Source organism: Bos javanicus, chromosome 4 (assembly GCF_032452875.1).
Source record: "Bos javanicus breed banteng chromosome 4, ARS-OSU_banteng_1.0, whole genome shotgun sequence".
Lineage (NCBI taxonomy): Eukaryota > Metazoa > Chordata > Mammalia > Artiodactyla > Bovidae > Bos > Bos javanicus.
The window spans coordinates 71329759-71345758 of NC_083871.1; the positions used below are offsets into that span (position 1 = coordinate 71329759).

General features: G+C 42.8%; 1 protein-coding gene and 1 long non-coding RNA gene across 6 annotated transcripts in view; one reads left to right on the top strand and one right to left on the bottom strand.

Moving 5' to 3' along the window:
- Nucleotides 1–5427, bottom strand: part of LOC133246244 (uncharacterized) — a 34551-nt gene extending 29124 nt beyond the window's left edge. Inside the window, exons 1-2 of one of the 2 annotated variants that reach the window (XR_009735976.1) lie at nucleotides 4651–5427; nucleotides 1042–1163 (exon numbers count right to left, since the gene is read on the bottom strand). This is a non-coding gene — a long non-coding RNA (uncharacterized LOC133246244). The remainder of the gene's footprint in view (nucleotides 1–1041; nucleotides 1164–4650) is intronic. The other variant, XR_009735975.1, reaches the window with a different exon arrangement.
- A 4-nt stretch (nucleotides 5428–5431) lies between these two features.
- The window catches only part of SPMIP4 (sperm microtubule inner protein 4), a 40070-nt gene continuing 29501 nt past the window's right edge, over nucleotides 5432–16000 (top strand). For 2 of the 4 annotated variants that reach the window (XM_061414318.1, XM_061414320.1), the window contains exons 1-2: nucleotides 5432–5591; nucleotides 6243–6400. In XM_061414318.1, coding sequence (XP_061270302.1) covers nucleotides 6267–6400 — 134 coding nt within the window. In that variant the 5' untranslated portion in view covers nucleotides 5432–5591; nucleotides 6243–6266. Of the gene's footprint in view, nucleotides 5592–5667; nucleotides 5811–6242; nucleotides 6401–15880; nucleotides 15938–16000 lie in introns of those variants that run through there. The other 2 variants (XM_061414319.1, XM_061414321.1) reach the window with 2 other exon arrangements.

Genomic DNA, 16000 nt, shown 5'->3' on the forward strand with positions numbered 1-16000 from the left:
AGGGGTTCCTAGGCCAAAATGCCATGCAGGCATGCTCAGTCGCTTCAGTTGTGTCCGTGCTACAGTTATAGTTTTAACAGATGCTGGTAAATTGCCTTCCTTTTCTATCATACCAATTTGTACTCCCTCGAAAAAAATAGAAGAGTCTATTTCCTCATACCCTTCCTTTATTGTATCACTGAATTAAGAGTCCAATATAAAATATAACAAAAATAGACATTATAAATGTCTGACAAAATATATTTATTATATATCCATGAGACAGGGGAGTTGTATAAAATTTATTTGCCAAAAATTTGAATGGTCAGTTGAGCAATTTTAAGTGATTGAGGGGTGGCTGGAGACTGCTTATCAGGCTTGTTCACAAAGGGCAGCAGATTTGCACTTACTAGCCACCATATTGCTTAAGCCAATTTCATATAATAAATATCATTTCATATATGTTCAGAAAAAAGAATTTGAATAGATACATGTATATCTGAATCACTTTGCTGTACACCTGAAACACAATACTGTAAATCAACTATACGCCAATATAAAATTTAAAATGTTTTAATTTTTTTTAAATAAAGTATTCAGGGGCAGTGCAGACAGTTGCCCAGGAGTACATTTAGAACAGGTGGAACAAGCAAAGTAGGCACTTCATGAGGCCTTATTAATATTTCCTCACCAGTATTGATTCATAAACATTATTATTTTATCCACAGACCAGTGGTTTAATACATGTACAGTTATCAGTAATGAAGAGCTTGAAAGTTCCCCATAGTGACCACTGGAGTTCTAAACTATTTTTTATTAAGTTGGTCCATTTAGTTGAAAATATGCAAAAGTTTTTGAACACAAAGTAAGCCGTGGTCCCAGAAGAGGACTCTCCTGAGATAATTTAGAGAATCGAGATCCTATATGTCAAAACCAGAGGTTCAGAAAACAAATGAGTGCTCACACAGAGGGCAATAGTGTCAAGAAAACAAAAACAGATCCCCCTAAAAAGCTGGAGAGCTCAATCAAAAGGAATGAGCTTGAATCTGAGAGGAGACTTACCAGACCAAAAGAGTGGAGAACACAAGGGGATCAAGTGGGTACCAGGCATGATTCCCAGGATCATTAGTTCTTTAGGGATTCAACTCCTTCAAATACCCCTTTTGACACCAAGTAATGTGAACCTTTAAAAGAAAATGGTAACAGTTTAGCCAGCAAAATCCAATTTATTTGGGAATACCACATGAACTGCCCTTTGGGCCATGGAAACTATGGCAAACTACAGTCTGGAGACCAAAGGTGAAAGGTGAAATTGCTCAGTCGTGTTCAACTCTGTGACCCCATGGACTGTAGCCCACCAGGCTTCTCTGTCCATGGGATTTTCCAGGCAAGAATACTGGAGTGGCTTGCCATTTCCTTCTCCAAGGCATCTTTCTGACCCATTACAGGCACTCTTTACCGTCTAAGCCACCAGTGAATCCCATAGTTTGGAGACCAAAAGAAGGAGTATTCTTTTATAGAAGAATAGTGGAAAAGTGGAAGGTGGGAGGGGCTATTTGTTTAAAAGTTCACTGGAGGAGATTTCAGGGTTGTAACAGTTTCTCATTGGCTGGATTATTTCCAGGCAAAAAGAAAATCTTTCTTCTTCCTGCTGTAAATTAAGCTTCTTCTGGCTGGAATGTGTAAACTGTGATGAGTGGTATGTGTATGAAAGCTCCCCCTTAGGTCTTCCCAACTCCATTTTGAATGAGGCTTTCCTTTATTCATCTTCTTTTTTAAAGTATTTATCTATTATCTATTATTAATTGAATATTTGGCTGTGCTGGTCTTAGTTGCTGCATGCAAGATCTAGTTCCCAAACCAGGGATCAAACCCAGGTGCCCTGCACTGGAAGCTCGATGTCTTAGCCTCTGCACCACCAGGGAAGTCCCTCATTTTCATAAAACATATCATGTCTTTATGCTGTACACCTTAAATTTATACAGTCGTGGTGGTAGTGGTTTAATCGTTAAGTTGTATCCAACTCTTGTGACTCTATGGACTGTAGCCCACCAGGCTCCTCTCCTGAATCCTTTTTGCCAGGATTTCCCAGGCAAAAATAATGGAATAGGTTGCCATTTCCTTCTCTACAGGGTCTTCCCAACCCATAATTGAACCCAAGTCTCCTGCATTGGTGGGCAGATTCTTTACCACTGAGCCACCAGGAATTCCCAATTTATACAGTTAGTATTAGTTGCTCAGTCATGTCCAACTCTTTGTAACCCCATGGACTGTAGCCTACCAGGCTCCTCTGTCCATGGGATTTCCCAGGCAAGAATTTTGAAGTGGGTTGCCGTTCCCTTCTCCAAAGGATCTTCCTGATACAGGGATTGAGCCCACATCTCCTGCATTGCAGACAGATTCTTTACCATGTGAACCATCAAGGAAACCTCAATTTATATAGTGCTGTATGTCAATTATATTAATAAAACTGGAAAAAAGATCAAAATAAAAATATTCATATCTGCCAAGGAGTACTAAGTCTCTTAAAGTTTTATTCATTATCAAATGCCACTGGGTTAAAAGTCTCTATAACATCCTTCAAAAATATTATAGAATATAATCCATGCTTTACATTGTTATATATTTCCTGCATATTCTTTTCTTGACAGTTAAAGGTCTAGTTTTAGTAGTTTGGAATTTTCGTCAACTCAGATGCAATATTCTATGCATACATTTTTTTCTTTCATTTCAAATTTCACCTTCCCTGCTGGAAGAATTACAAGTGATACAAAAGGTAAACAAAATACATTAAGGGAAATGAGGTAGTGAAAGAGAAGTCAATATGGCAGGTCAAAAAGGGATTTGCTCAATCATGCTGCACACATCTAGACAGGAGGCGACTGCTGGCTCAGCAGTAAAGAACCTGCTTGCAATGCAGGGGATGCAGGTTCGATCTGGGGTCAGGAAGGTCTCCTGGAGAAGGAAATGGCAACCCACTCCAGTCTGTAGGGATTTCCACACAGTCTATAGGGAAAATCCACACAGAATTTGGTCCGGGGCTTTTTTCCTTATGGTAATAAATATCTTTGACCCACTCTAGGGCAGTAAAGGAGCTTCCCTCGTGGCTCAGATGGTAAAGAATCTGCCTGCAATGCAGGAGACCTAGGTTCAATCTCTGGGTTGGGAAGATCCCCTGGAGAAGGAAACGGCAACCCATTGCAGTAGCCTTGGCCCAGGAGATTCCATGAACAGAGGATCCTGGTGGGCTACAGTCCATGCGGTTGCAAGAGTCGGTCAAGACTTGGCGACTAAACAACAACTATGACAAGTGTCGTTGGGGGTCACATACATATCACCAGATGGCTGAGATGGTGTGAATTAAATCATAAAAGCCTAGATTAAGGAGTGTTGGTCAAATAATAGACCCAATCCTGATATCCTTTAGAATCTTGCAGATGTAAAAACATTTCCGAAGACAACAACTGTTTTTTAAAAGATCTGGCAAAAAACTTTTTCTTGCCTGTAAATTTTACTTGAAAATAACAGAGGCAAAAATAATTAAATTTTCCTAACCTTTACACTCTGGCTTCCCAGGTGGCGCTAGTAGTAAAGAACCTACTTGCCAATGAAGGAGACATTAGGAGACATGAGTTAGGTCCCAGGGTTGGGAAGATGCCCTGGAGGAGGGCATGGTAACCCACTCCAATATTCCTGGACAATCCCTGGACAGAGGAGCCTGGCAGGCTACAGTCTGTGGGGTCGCAAAGAGTTCAACACAACTGAGCAACTAAACAACAACAGTCATTTGACCAAAATAAAATTTCAAACACACCAGGAAGCTATCACCACATATCCTGGTCAATCAACTTACAGTTTCCTCAACTTTCCTGGTATCACAAACACCCATTACATACTAACCTGTGGCTAGTGACACAGCTCATTAGATGTCACTGATTAAACCTATGACACTCAGTTATTACCTCCCAGGAAGAATCAAGCCATGAGGAAATTTGGACAAAGGTCAAGCATGGGAAAAGGTGACATATGTAAAGTCCTGGGAGGCCAGGCACATAAAATAGGCTGGGCTGACAAGATAATGTCATGGGTATCCTGCGCACACAAAGCAGCGAAAAGGCTGAGGTGAACTTCTATGAGAAATTTTTTGGGTAAAGAAAATGTTAACGGGGTCAAAAAGAAAGTCAAACTTCACCTAATTCACAACTCTGCGTCCTGAAAAACCTATGCTTCCTGGTTTAGTGGCTGGTAACTACTGGACTCTGAGAAAGGTGCAGGGACAAAGAAACAGACCAGGAATACAAAATTAACACCTGGTCTACTCTAACGCAGCTTTCTTTCCCTCACATCAGCTAACACTCACCTGGAAAGCACAGCACAAAATGAATACCCACTGCTGCTGCTAAGTCACTTCAGTCGTGTCCAACTCTGTGCGACACCATAGACGGCAGCCCACCAGGCTCCCCCGAACCTGGGGTTCTCCAGGCAAGAACACTGGAGTGGGTTGCCATTTTCTTCTCCAATGCAGGAAAATGAAAAGTGAAAATGAAGTTGGGAACCAGGCAGAGAACAGCCCTGTTACACCTCCCTTCTGAGAGGTGGTCGTTCTTGCCCTCACCTTCCCTTGTGTTCCTGCGGGCTCAGTTCCAGCCTCTCCCCGCAAAAGTAACCAACCTTCCCACACCAGGGTCCTTCTCAGCGGTTCTTTCCTCAGCCATCACAGAAACTCGTGGTCCCGTAGGTGCAGAATTGTGGTTCACATTGGTTTCTTCGGGAGGATTGGGGGCGGGGAAGTGGGGGGTGGTAACAAAGGTAATCGAAGCAGGGCGAGGTCTTTGCTGATCGGGTAGACCACCGCAGGCACACTGCCTGTTTGCCCTGTCCACACCCACCTAGAAGAGGAAGAGCCTCGGCCTGGCATAATGTAGGGGCTGCACGTGCTGAGTCCTGCGGAAGCCACCCTCGATAAGGCCGCACTGTTCCCCACTGAGGGTAAGGAACATGGATGTGTTGGAGGCTCCCTCCTCATCAGAGTCTCCCTGGCACCGCACTCCTCCACCACCCAGGGCACAGCAGAGAACGCGCGGGCCCCAGGGCCAGGAGCCGCCTGGACCAAGCAGCCCTCGAAGGAGCATGAGATACGTCCTGCCGAGGGCGCCAGGGGGCGGGGCCAGGGGCGAAGGGAGGGGCGAATAAAGGGGCGGGGCCGAGGGACTGGAGTGCCGGAAGAATTTTCGCGAGTCGACTGGGAGTCTAGCCCTCGTTCCCCACCTTCCTTCCGGCTTCCAGTTCTTACGAGTTCCAAGAGTTCGCGGGCTGGCTTCTTCCGAAACTTCTAAGAGCCCACCGCCGCCCTTGCTCTCCTCCCCGAAGCCCGCCGCCCCGCAGGCATGCATTACCTATTGCCACGGTCACGGTCGCCGTCACAGGCACCCTCAACCCCACCCCTGGCCTGCCCGCCGGCCCTCTCTCTCCTTCACCCGCACCTGCACGCAAGCTCCCCTGGGCCGCAGGTGCGGACGACGGCGGAATTCCACGCCCCGCAGAGGCCCTCCAGCTCTAGGGAGGGGAAAGGGAGGCTCTGCCGCCTAAGGCGTCCAGGCTGATGTCCCAAGGTGCGTCGGAACCCCGAGGCACAGATCGGCAGGGCGTCGATGGCCCTGGAGGCAAGGCTTAGGCCCGTCCTGGCCAAAGCGCATCTTTTGCTTCCCTCATCAAGTCCTAAGGAGGGGTGGAATTCTCACTTTGGGGTCTCGCTTGTGCTGCACCGCTGATTCTCCACCTCTCTTCAAAGAACCTCTCGACTAGAATCCCTGAAGACTTTAGAAGCACAGGTGTTAATTCTGTTGGATGCTGAGTCTCCCTGCTTAAAAAAAAAAAAAAAAAGACCAGGGCAGGGGGAATCAGCTGAGTTTTCTTGAATAATTACGGTTAAAATTGAGGCAAGAATCGAAGCCTTAAATGAGTCCACGAGTCATTCACTTAGCATTCATACTCTACTTTGGAACCTCTTCCACTTTGTGGATTTGTTTCAGTTGAAATTCGTTTCCATAGAACTTAAGTTGCTGTCTGTTACTGAAAGGACACCCGAGGGCCCACAGATAGAGCTCACCCCAAAGATAGGAGCCCATGATTTCTAAGCAGACTTGGGTTGAACTACTGAGCAGTACAAAGCAAGTTTCCTGCCTGCCCTAAGGGAGGGTCAGTGTGCCAGCAGCTAACTCAGTGATTCTTTAACCAAGTGTGCCCTCCTTTTCTTTTTGCAGGTTGTGCCCTTTTAGCCAAGAAGCATGGAGGTAATTCATGGCCAGCCCTACTGCTGTAGGGAGCTTGAAGGAGCTGACATATTGTCAGACACCTTTTACTCTAATGAATTGCACACTCCACTAGAAATGGCTACTCGCCCAACTGCCTCAGAGGACAGGTAAAACAAAGACTGGATAATGCAAACAGTTATAAAAGGTTTTAATATATTACTGTATTTTTGTTCTGTGAGAAAAAGTATTTAAGGTTATGGACCTCTTCTGTGTATCACATCACTGGGAAGGCATAATATGACAATGAACTAAACTTTGAAGTGTCCACATCTATTAGTAACTTGGCAAGAAGTAAAAAGTTAGTGTATATTTTTAAAAGGCAAACATCAAATTCATCTACTGCATTCTAGAACTCTAGAATGATCTGTTCCTTCATTTTGAATTAATTTTGTTTCTTTGGCTGTGCTGAGGCTTCATTATGTGTGGGCTTTTCTCTAATTGTGGAGAATGGGGGCTACTCTCTAGTTGCGATGCTGAGGCTTCTCATTGCAGTGGCCTCTTTTGTTGCAGAGCACAGGCTCTAGGGCGTGAGGGCTCAGCAGTTGTGGCTCTTAGACTCTAAAGAGTACAGGCTCAGTAGTTGTGGCGAACAGGCTTAGTTGCTTCTCAGCATGTGGGATCTTCCTGGACCAGAGATTAAACCTGTGTCTCCTGAATTGGCAGGCGGATGCTTTACCACTGAACCACCAAGGAAGCCCTGTGAATTAATGTTTTAATTGAACTTTATGAAGAGTAGTATGTGTGTTAGTTGCTCAGTTCAGTCGCTCAGTCATGTCCGACTCTTTGTGACCCCATGAATCGCAGCAAGCCAGGCCTCCCTGTCCATCACCAACTCCCGGAGTTCACTCAGACTCACATCCATCAAGTCAGTGATGCCATCCAGCCATCTCATCCTCTGTCTTCCCCTTCTCCTCTTGCCCCCAATTCCTCCCAAGCATCAGAGTCTTTTTCAATGAGTCAACTCTTCGCATGAGGTGGCCAAAGTACTGGAGTTTTAGCTTTAGCATCATTCCTTCCAAAGAAATCCCAGGGCTGATCTCCTTCAGAATGGACTGGTTGGATCTCCTTGCAGTCCAGGGGACTCTCAAGAGTCTTCTCCAACACCACAGTTCAAAAGCATCAATTCTTTGGTGCTCAGCCTTCTTCACAGTCCAGCTCTCACATCCATACATGACCACAGGAAAAACCATAGCCTTGACTAGACGGACCTTTGTTGGCCAAGTAATGTCTCTGCTTTTGAATATGCTATCTAGGTTGGTCATAACTTTACTTCCAAGGAGTAAGCGTCTTTTAATTTCGTGGCTGCAGTCACCATCTGCAGTGATTTTGGAGCCCAGAAAAATGAAGTCTGACACTGTTTCCACTGTCTCCCCATCTATTTCCCATGAAGTGATCGGACCGGATGCCATGATCTTCATTTTCTGAATGTTGAGCTTTAAGCCAACTTTTTAACTCTCCACTTTCACTTTCATCAAGAGGCTTTTTAGTTCCTCTTCACTTTCTGCCATAAGGGTGGTGTCATCTGCATATCCAAGGTTATTGATATTTCTCCCGGCAGTCTTGATTCCAGCTTGTGTTTCTTCATGTCCAGCTCTTTGCAACCCCATGGACTGTAGCTCGCCAGGCTCCTCTGTCCATGGAATTCTCCAGGCAAGAATACTGGAGTGATTGCCATTACCTTCTCCAGGGCATCTTCCTGACCTAGGGATTGAACCCAGGTCTCCTGCACTGCAGGCAGATTCTTTACCATCTGAGCCACCAGAGAAGCCCAAAGAGTAGCATAGTGGTTCCTTATAATTCTCTAACACCATCTGCTCAAAAATACTCCCAGAATCTGTTATTCAGACTTTATTTATGCTCTACCAAATTCTCTGTAATGCATTGCAGATATGTTTAAAATGTCATCTAACATATATGAGTGATTACTATGTGTTGGCACTGTACCAAATGTTTTACTAATGTGATTCTTTTAATCCCTACAACAGCCCTATGAGATAAGTATTATTATTATCCCCATTTTATGTATGAAGGAACAGGGTACAAACAGGTAGTTTTCTGAGATATTAGTGCCAGCTTTACTGTATTGTATCAATATTTATTTGAATCATTTTTAGGAAAGAAAAAAAAAACTCAAAATCATGGGTGAAAAATAACCTGTGTAATTGTTTTCTTGCTTTTGCTTGTTTGTTTTATAATTTCACATTGTCAAATCTCTCATTTAAGAAAGTAGTCAAAAGAGTTAGACATGACAGAAATGACTGAGCATGCACACACGTTATCTTTATGATAGCAACCCCTCAAGAGTTTGAAGATTCTTTTGACTGTCTGAGTTCTTTTTACCAGATGAACACTCATTTTTAACAGACTTTACTCTTCTCTCTTCCTGTGTCGAGACTTTCACTGTCTTGATCAAACTTCCATGGATCTATTCCAATTTGTAACCATACTCTTTATATGAAAAAATAAAAAGAAAGCTTTTTCTCCCAATTAAAAACTAACACAGAAGAAAAAAGAAAAAAAGATATAAAGAAAAAAATTTTAACTGAAAAAAAAAAACCCTGATATTTCTGTATGAATAACTTGGAAATCATGAAAATCCAAAAATAAAATAAATTTTCCATTTTTCCAATGGAAGAAAAAATGAAATTAAAGCACAGGAAGAAAACCTTCTGTACTTCCTTTATCCAGAAACAGTAACCATTGTTAATATTTCAATATGTGTCCTCCATTTTTTAAATTTGAAGATTCCATTCAACATATTTTTTGTAAACTACTGTTTTTCACTTAATGCAAAGAAATATGTTCATATTTGTGGGAAAGTGTGTTCAGTTCACATCTACAGACCCATTCCTTGGTGTACCTGCTTTGTTATCTGATTCCCAAAAGTGGCTGTGAGCCCTAAATTCCTGCTCAGCTCCAAGGACCATAAGATCAGACAGGGCTTTCCTGGAGCCAGAGGAAATCCTTAGCAGATCGTGTGTGATATGGGGATAGGCAGTGGTCCCTGGATCAAAAGCAGAAGTGTGAGGTTTTATATTTGGCCAAAAGGGATCTGAGTAGGAATTTAACGCTGCCGTATCTGATGGAATTCACTGTGCTCGCAAAAGCACTCACAGAGGCATTTAACTGAAACGTTGATACCCTCTACCTAAATGGTCCTATGGTTTGGTTAGTAATTGGCTCCAAAACCCTTAAACAGACTTGAAATCTAAGAGAGAAGTCAGCGAAAATACTGCTTTTCATTGCTGTTTTCCAGTCACTTATTCGTGTCTGACTCTGAGACCCCCATGGAAGCACACCAGGCTTCCCTGTCCTTCACAATCTCCTGGAGCTTGCTCAGACTCATATCCATAGAGTCGGTGATGCCAACCGACCATCTCATCCTCTGTCGTCCCCTTCTCCTCCTGCCTTCAGTCTTTGCTAGCATCAGGGTTTTTTCCTATGACTAGGCTCTTTGCATCTGGTAACCAAAGTATTGGAGCTTCAGCTTCAGCATCAGTCCTTCCAATGAATATTCAGGGTGATTTCCTTTAGGATTAACTGGTTTGATCTTGCAGTCCACGGGACTCTAGAGTCTTCTCCAACACCATAGTTCAAAAGCATCAGTTATTCAGTGTTCAGCCTTCTGATGGTCCAACGCTTACATCCATACATGACTACTGGAAAAACCACAGCTTTGACTAGATGGACCTTTGTTGGCAAAGTAATGTCTCTGCTTTTTAATATGCTGTCTAGATTGGTCATAACTTTTCTTCCAAGGAGTAAGTGTCTTTTAACTTCATGGCTGCAGTCACCATCTGCAGTGATTTTGGAGCCCAAGAAAATAAAGTCTGTCACTGTTTCCATTGTTTCCCCATCTGTTTGCCATGAAGTGATGGGGCCAGATGCCATGACCTTAGTTTTCTGAACATTGAATTTTAAGCCAGCTTTTTCATTTTCCTCTTTCACCGTTATCAAGAGGCTCTTTAGTTCCTCTTCACTTTCTGCCACAAGGGTGGTGTCTTCTGCATATCTGAGGTTATTGATATTTCTCCCAGCAATCTTGATTCCAGCTTGTGCTTCATCCAACCTGGCATTTCTCATGATGTACTCTGTATGTAACAAGGTGAAAATATACCAGCCTTGATGTACTCCTTTCTCAGTTTGGAACCAGTCCATTGTTCCATGTCTGATTCTAACTGCTTCTTGACCTGCATACTGGTTTCACAGGAGGCTGCTAAGGTGGTCTTCTTTTGCCATCTTTTTAAGAATTTTCCACAGTTTGTTGTGATCCACATGGTCAAAGGCTTTAGCATAGTCAATGAAGCAAAAGTACATGTTTTTCTAGAATTCTCTTGATTTTTCTATGATCCAGTGGATGTTGGCAATGTGATCTCTGGTTCTTCTGAGTTTTCTAAATCCAGCTTGAACATCTGGGAGTTCTCAGTTTATGTACTATTGAAGCTTAACTTGGAGAATTTTGAGCATTACCTTCCTAGCATGTGAAATACGTGCAGTAGTGTGGTAGTTTGAACATTCTTTCACAATGCCCTTCTTTGGGATTGGAATGAAAACTGACCTTTTCCAGTACTGTGGCCATGGCTGTTTTCCAAATTTGCTGGCATATTGAGTGCAGCACTTTCACAGCATCATCTTTTAGGATTTGAAATAGCTCAGCTGGAATTCCATCACCTCCACTAGCTTTGTTCGTAGTGATGCTTCCTAAGGCCTACTTGACTTCACACTCCAGGATGTCTGGCTTTAGGTGAGCAATCACACCATCTTGGTTATCTGGGTCATTAATATTTTTTTGTTTCTTTAACTGACCACAAAATTAAACACAGCGTATACTCAATTACCTATAAATATAATAAGGTATTATTTGAAGCAGTATCTAGGTACAACCATGTTCCTAGTGCCTAATAAATAAAATTTGCTTTTCACTTTATTCCATGCGAAGTTTTTCCTTTCCTAGTCCCCAAATGGGAAAACCAGGATGATCCTATATTCTCAGAACCTCCCCCTCCCATTTAACACCCTTTTAAATAGTAGCTGGGAAGCTTACAGAAATAGAAGTTCTCTTTTCTCTCAGTAGTATTCCTCAACTTTTCTAGAATGTATCATCAGGGCAACATTGGTAACTCTACCCTATCCACACAGAGGCTTACTTCTTCCAAACCAGGTTCAGGGTATATGGCTCCTAACTCAAACCTCAAGGTATCTCAAAAACAAAACAGAACAATGAAGAACATTACCTTCATAATGGTAAGGATGAATACAAGTCATAATGTATTAGCTCTCAGCAGCTTAATTTTCTAAGTGTGGCTGTACTTAAGGGGGTGGCTTTTTAAATATTATAATGTGTTTTGAACTAACTTGGCAATTTAAACAAAGATGAAAAATTGTTTCCTCTCATCCACCTGTTTTTTTTTTCTTTCCAGAATAGGCAGCACAGTGAAACTAAGTTGTTACCCACCACCAGTCTGGTAACTGGGCACATGAAAATAACATGACAAGTGTTCTGAAAATACAGATTCCCAAGCTCTGACTTTGGGCTTCCCCAGTGGCTCAGCGGTAGAGAATCCACCTGCAATGCAGGAGGTGCAGTAGACAAGGGTTTGATCCCTGAGTCAGGAAGATCCCCTGGAGAAGGAAATTACCTCCAGGGTTGCAACCCAGCAACCCACTCCGGTAGTCTTGTCCAGAGAATCTCATGGACAGAGGAGCCCAGCAAGCTACAGTCCAATGGGTCGCAAGGAGTCGGATGCCACTAAAGTGTCTTAGCCTGCACTCAAGCTCTATCTGGAGAGACTCTGACTCACTGGGTCTGGGTTGGATCTAGGGGATCTGCATTTTTAGTAGTTTTCAACTTGTTTTGAGAATCACTGGGCTAGCAGAAAGCACTGAAACACAACATGAAAACCAGGATTGTGCTCTGGCTTACCCAGTGACCAAGGGCAAGTTAATCTTTGTACATCAGTTACTTTCTTCACTGGTATGTTTTGGGACAATTATACTAGTCACTATTATGTATAATCACTTGATCTCCTTAAAAAATATTAATAAGTAAGTGGCATTCTTTTGTATTTTTTCCATTGAAAATGTAACAGTGGCAGGTACAGATTCTCAAAATCACAGATGCCTACCTCCTTTTTCCATTCAGCTGACATCTCTTTCCTAGTCCATTAGGAAGATAAATATCAATTAAGGAAGTGTCTTGAGAATTGCTTAAGATTTAATTACAAGTTCCATTTTATTTCTGTGCTCATGCCATTGCTTTCTGATTCCTGAGGTTTGGGGGTTTGTTTGTTGTTTGTTTTTAACTGTTAGCTTCCTGTCAAAAAATAAGCATATGTTTGTTCTAGCCTTTCCTTTAATCATGCCTCGAATCGTTATTGGCTAAATTCAGTCCCCCAAATCAAAATCCTATAAAGTGACTCCAAAGAAAGATACTGGTTTATCTACAGGGAACACATCTTTCTCTTAAACAAGTAAACATTAATTTTATGTGGCTACAGATTTCAACACTAATAATTTATTGTTATTTGCTTAGGAGACATGTATTATTTAAGCTATAAAATTATTTAATACTGAAATTTTAATATTTCATTTAATTAGTTCCTTCTATAAATTCTGTTAATATTAAAGCTAAGGGGTAAGGATATGAGACCCTACAGTGAAAGAGAAATATGACTTCTTTATGCTTTGCCTTTTATTTTAAATGGTTTCCTGCAACTTACTGGTTTTAGATGAATGACAACTCAAATGATTGATTAACATATTCTACTGGCTCATCTTCCTAGGCTAGTGTAATATATGAGGGTCAGATGCTGAGAAATTGACTCATCTAATTTAAATGTAACTTTTAAAAACTTAGATATTAAAGCTTAGGTTGCCATTAATCAAATGTATTTAAATATTTTTCACTTGTCATGCCCACACACTGTGTCTATTGATTATAGTCATAGATCATAGCTCAGAGGTCTGAGAACGGAATACCTGCATCCCTTCTCCAGTACCCCAAATCAGCGGACACCAGATTCTCCTTGACTAGCTGGTGCAGGGGGTGGCAGACTTCTTCCTTAAAGGACCAGATAGTAAATACTTAAGGCTCTATAGTCTCTGTCAAGGGCTTCTCTAGTGGCTCATATGGTAAGGAATCTGCCTACAATGCAGGAGACCCTGGCTTGCCTAGAGAATTCCACGGACAGAGGAGCCTGGCAGGCTACAGTCCGTGGGGTTGCAAAGAGTCAGACACGACTGAGCAACTAACACTTTCACCTTTTTCACTTTCAGTCTCTGTCAAACTACTCAGCTCTGCTGTTGTAGCAGAAAAACAGCCATAGACAATAGCCAGTATACAAATGAACGGTCATGGCTGTATTCCAATAAAATTTTACTTACAAAAACAGCAGTAGATTGGATTTGGCCTGTGGGTCATAGTTTGCCAACCCCTTTGTAGTAACTTTGAGACGATACATTCCATGTATGACAGTCCCAAGTGTTAGTTCTTCTTTCAGCAGATTTGTGCAGGAGGTTGACACTAAACCAGTGCATGGGTGCAGAGAAGAAAGCGGCTCCACTGTCCACATCTGTATCTCTGATTCCCTTCCCGTGTTTCTGACTGGGTCCACATTGCTCAGAAGGTATCATCCAAAGGGCCCGTGAGATCATGCAGGGTGTTACCCTTGTCTTCCTCACTTGCTTCCCCTCTCAAGCAGCTCTTCTCTACTGTGCCTCAAATTTCAATATTCTGTGTCAGCTCCTCTGATGTAGCCCAAAATTCAGCTGTCTTTTCGTCCTTAAGATTCAGCTAAGTTCCACTCAAATCTTTATTCTATACATTCTGGTAACCCAAAGCCTTCCTCAAAATGTACCGAAATTCCCAGGATGGGATGGGGATGGCCGTAACTGACTTTGGGTACCGGCTCCACATATTCTGCTTCTGTTCAACAACATTTTGACCCAGATGTGAAACAGTCATTTTTTAGTTTCCTCCAAAGACCTCATCCAAACAGAGCGTTTGTGAGCCTGGTAAATTTCACTGATCAGGTAAGGGTCTGAAGGAAGAATCCCATCATACCATATAATATATAACTAAGAGTCCCTTATAAGCCATAGCTTCTGTATTTAAAAGTTCTTTATCCCGGCTACCATCAGAGTTCCCCCAATGGCTTTTCACTCACTGTGATCCCTTAGCATCCTGCTAGTCTCTTTTCTTCCTCTCCTTCTAATTCCCTTTCCCTTCATCTTCCTCTCTCAAGAGTGAAACACCAGATCCCTTCCATTGCTGAGCAGCTTAATAAATCTTGGGTTGCTTGAGTCCTTATCAACAACTGTACTTGCAGAGTCTCTGTCTCTTCTCCAAGTGGCCTAACAAAATACTTGATCAAACAAGCCAATCTTCCCCAAGAAGGATTCTGGAGCCAACACTGTCAGGAATTTTCAGTTCCTTAACCTTTCAACTTTCTTCCATGATATTGCCCCTGCTTAGAGTCCTCCCTCTCTTGCACCCAGAAAAGTCCTACTCATCCTTTAGAACTCATCCTAGACAGTGATTCACCCAAGAATCCTTCCTCCAGAAGGGGATCCTGTTGGTCTTGCATATGTACAAATAGGGGGTATGCTATCTATCTCTGACCACTTAAATTCAAGTTCAAGTCATGGGCAAGTGCAAATTTGGGGAGAAAATGAGAGCTGGTTTTTCCTGACTCACCTTTAACATGAGAGGGCAGTCTTTTAGGGTCCCAGTTTACGGTAGGGATGGCTTCCTTTAGATTCCTCACCTGGCTGATTTCTGTACTTCTCCCCCTGCAATGTCCTTAAAGCAAAAATGAAATCTGCCAGAATTAGCACTGCCTTAAGGGCAAAAGTGGCTTCTGTGCTTGTTTGGCACCCCACTCCAGTACTCTTGCCTGGAAAATCGCATGGACTGAGGAGCCTGGTGGGCTGCAGTCCATGGGGCCACTAAGAGTCGGACACGACTGAGCGACTTCACTTTCACTTTTCACTTTTCACTTTCCTGCATTGGAGAAGGAAATGGCAACCCACTCCAGTGTTCTTGCCTGGAGAATCCCAGGGACGGGGGAGCCTGGTGGGCTGCCGCCTATGGGGTTGCACAGAGTCGGACATGACTGAAGTGACTTAGCAGCAGCAGCAGCAGCAGTGCTTATTTACCTTTCTGGATTCCTATTTCCCCTCTTATGGAACCCTGGTGTCTCTTTCTGTCTTGTTAACAATGAGTTGCTTTTAAGAAGATGCTTTTCTTTTCAACGTTTTATGTTTTTTGCTCAAGGAAAATCGAAGCAGTCAAATAAAAATAGAATTCAACTTCTCCAAGAAAATTTGACCCAAAGTTCAGTGGGTCCCCTTTCTAAAATTATCATGTCATTGTCTGCTCTCAAGGAAAACCACCTTGCAGTAACTATTTATTGAGCATATATTTGCAAGGCACAGTGCCATATACTGGGGATTCCATGGTGAGTGTGCCAGAGTCTTTTGTCTGCAATGACCTGTCCTCTTTGTTGTGCTGGGGAAACTGTGATGAATCATTGTTCTTTGTTCTCTAGAACGTTGTGCTGTTCATTTCTTGGTGACAGATTACTGCTTTATTATACGAGGATGTAACTTAAGAACAGCCAGGTGGAAGAGGTGCATAGGGCAAGGTATGTGGATTGGGGCACTGAAACTTCAATGAAGTCTGAGGGCCCCACCGCCACCTCCACATG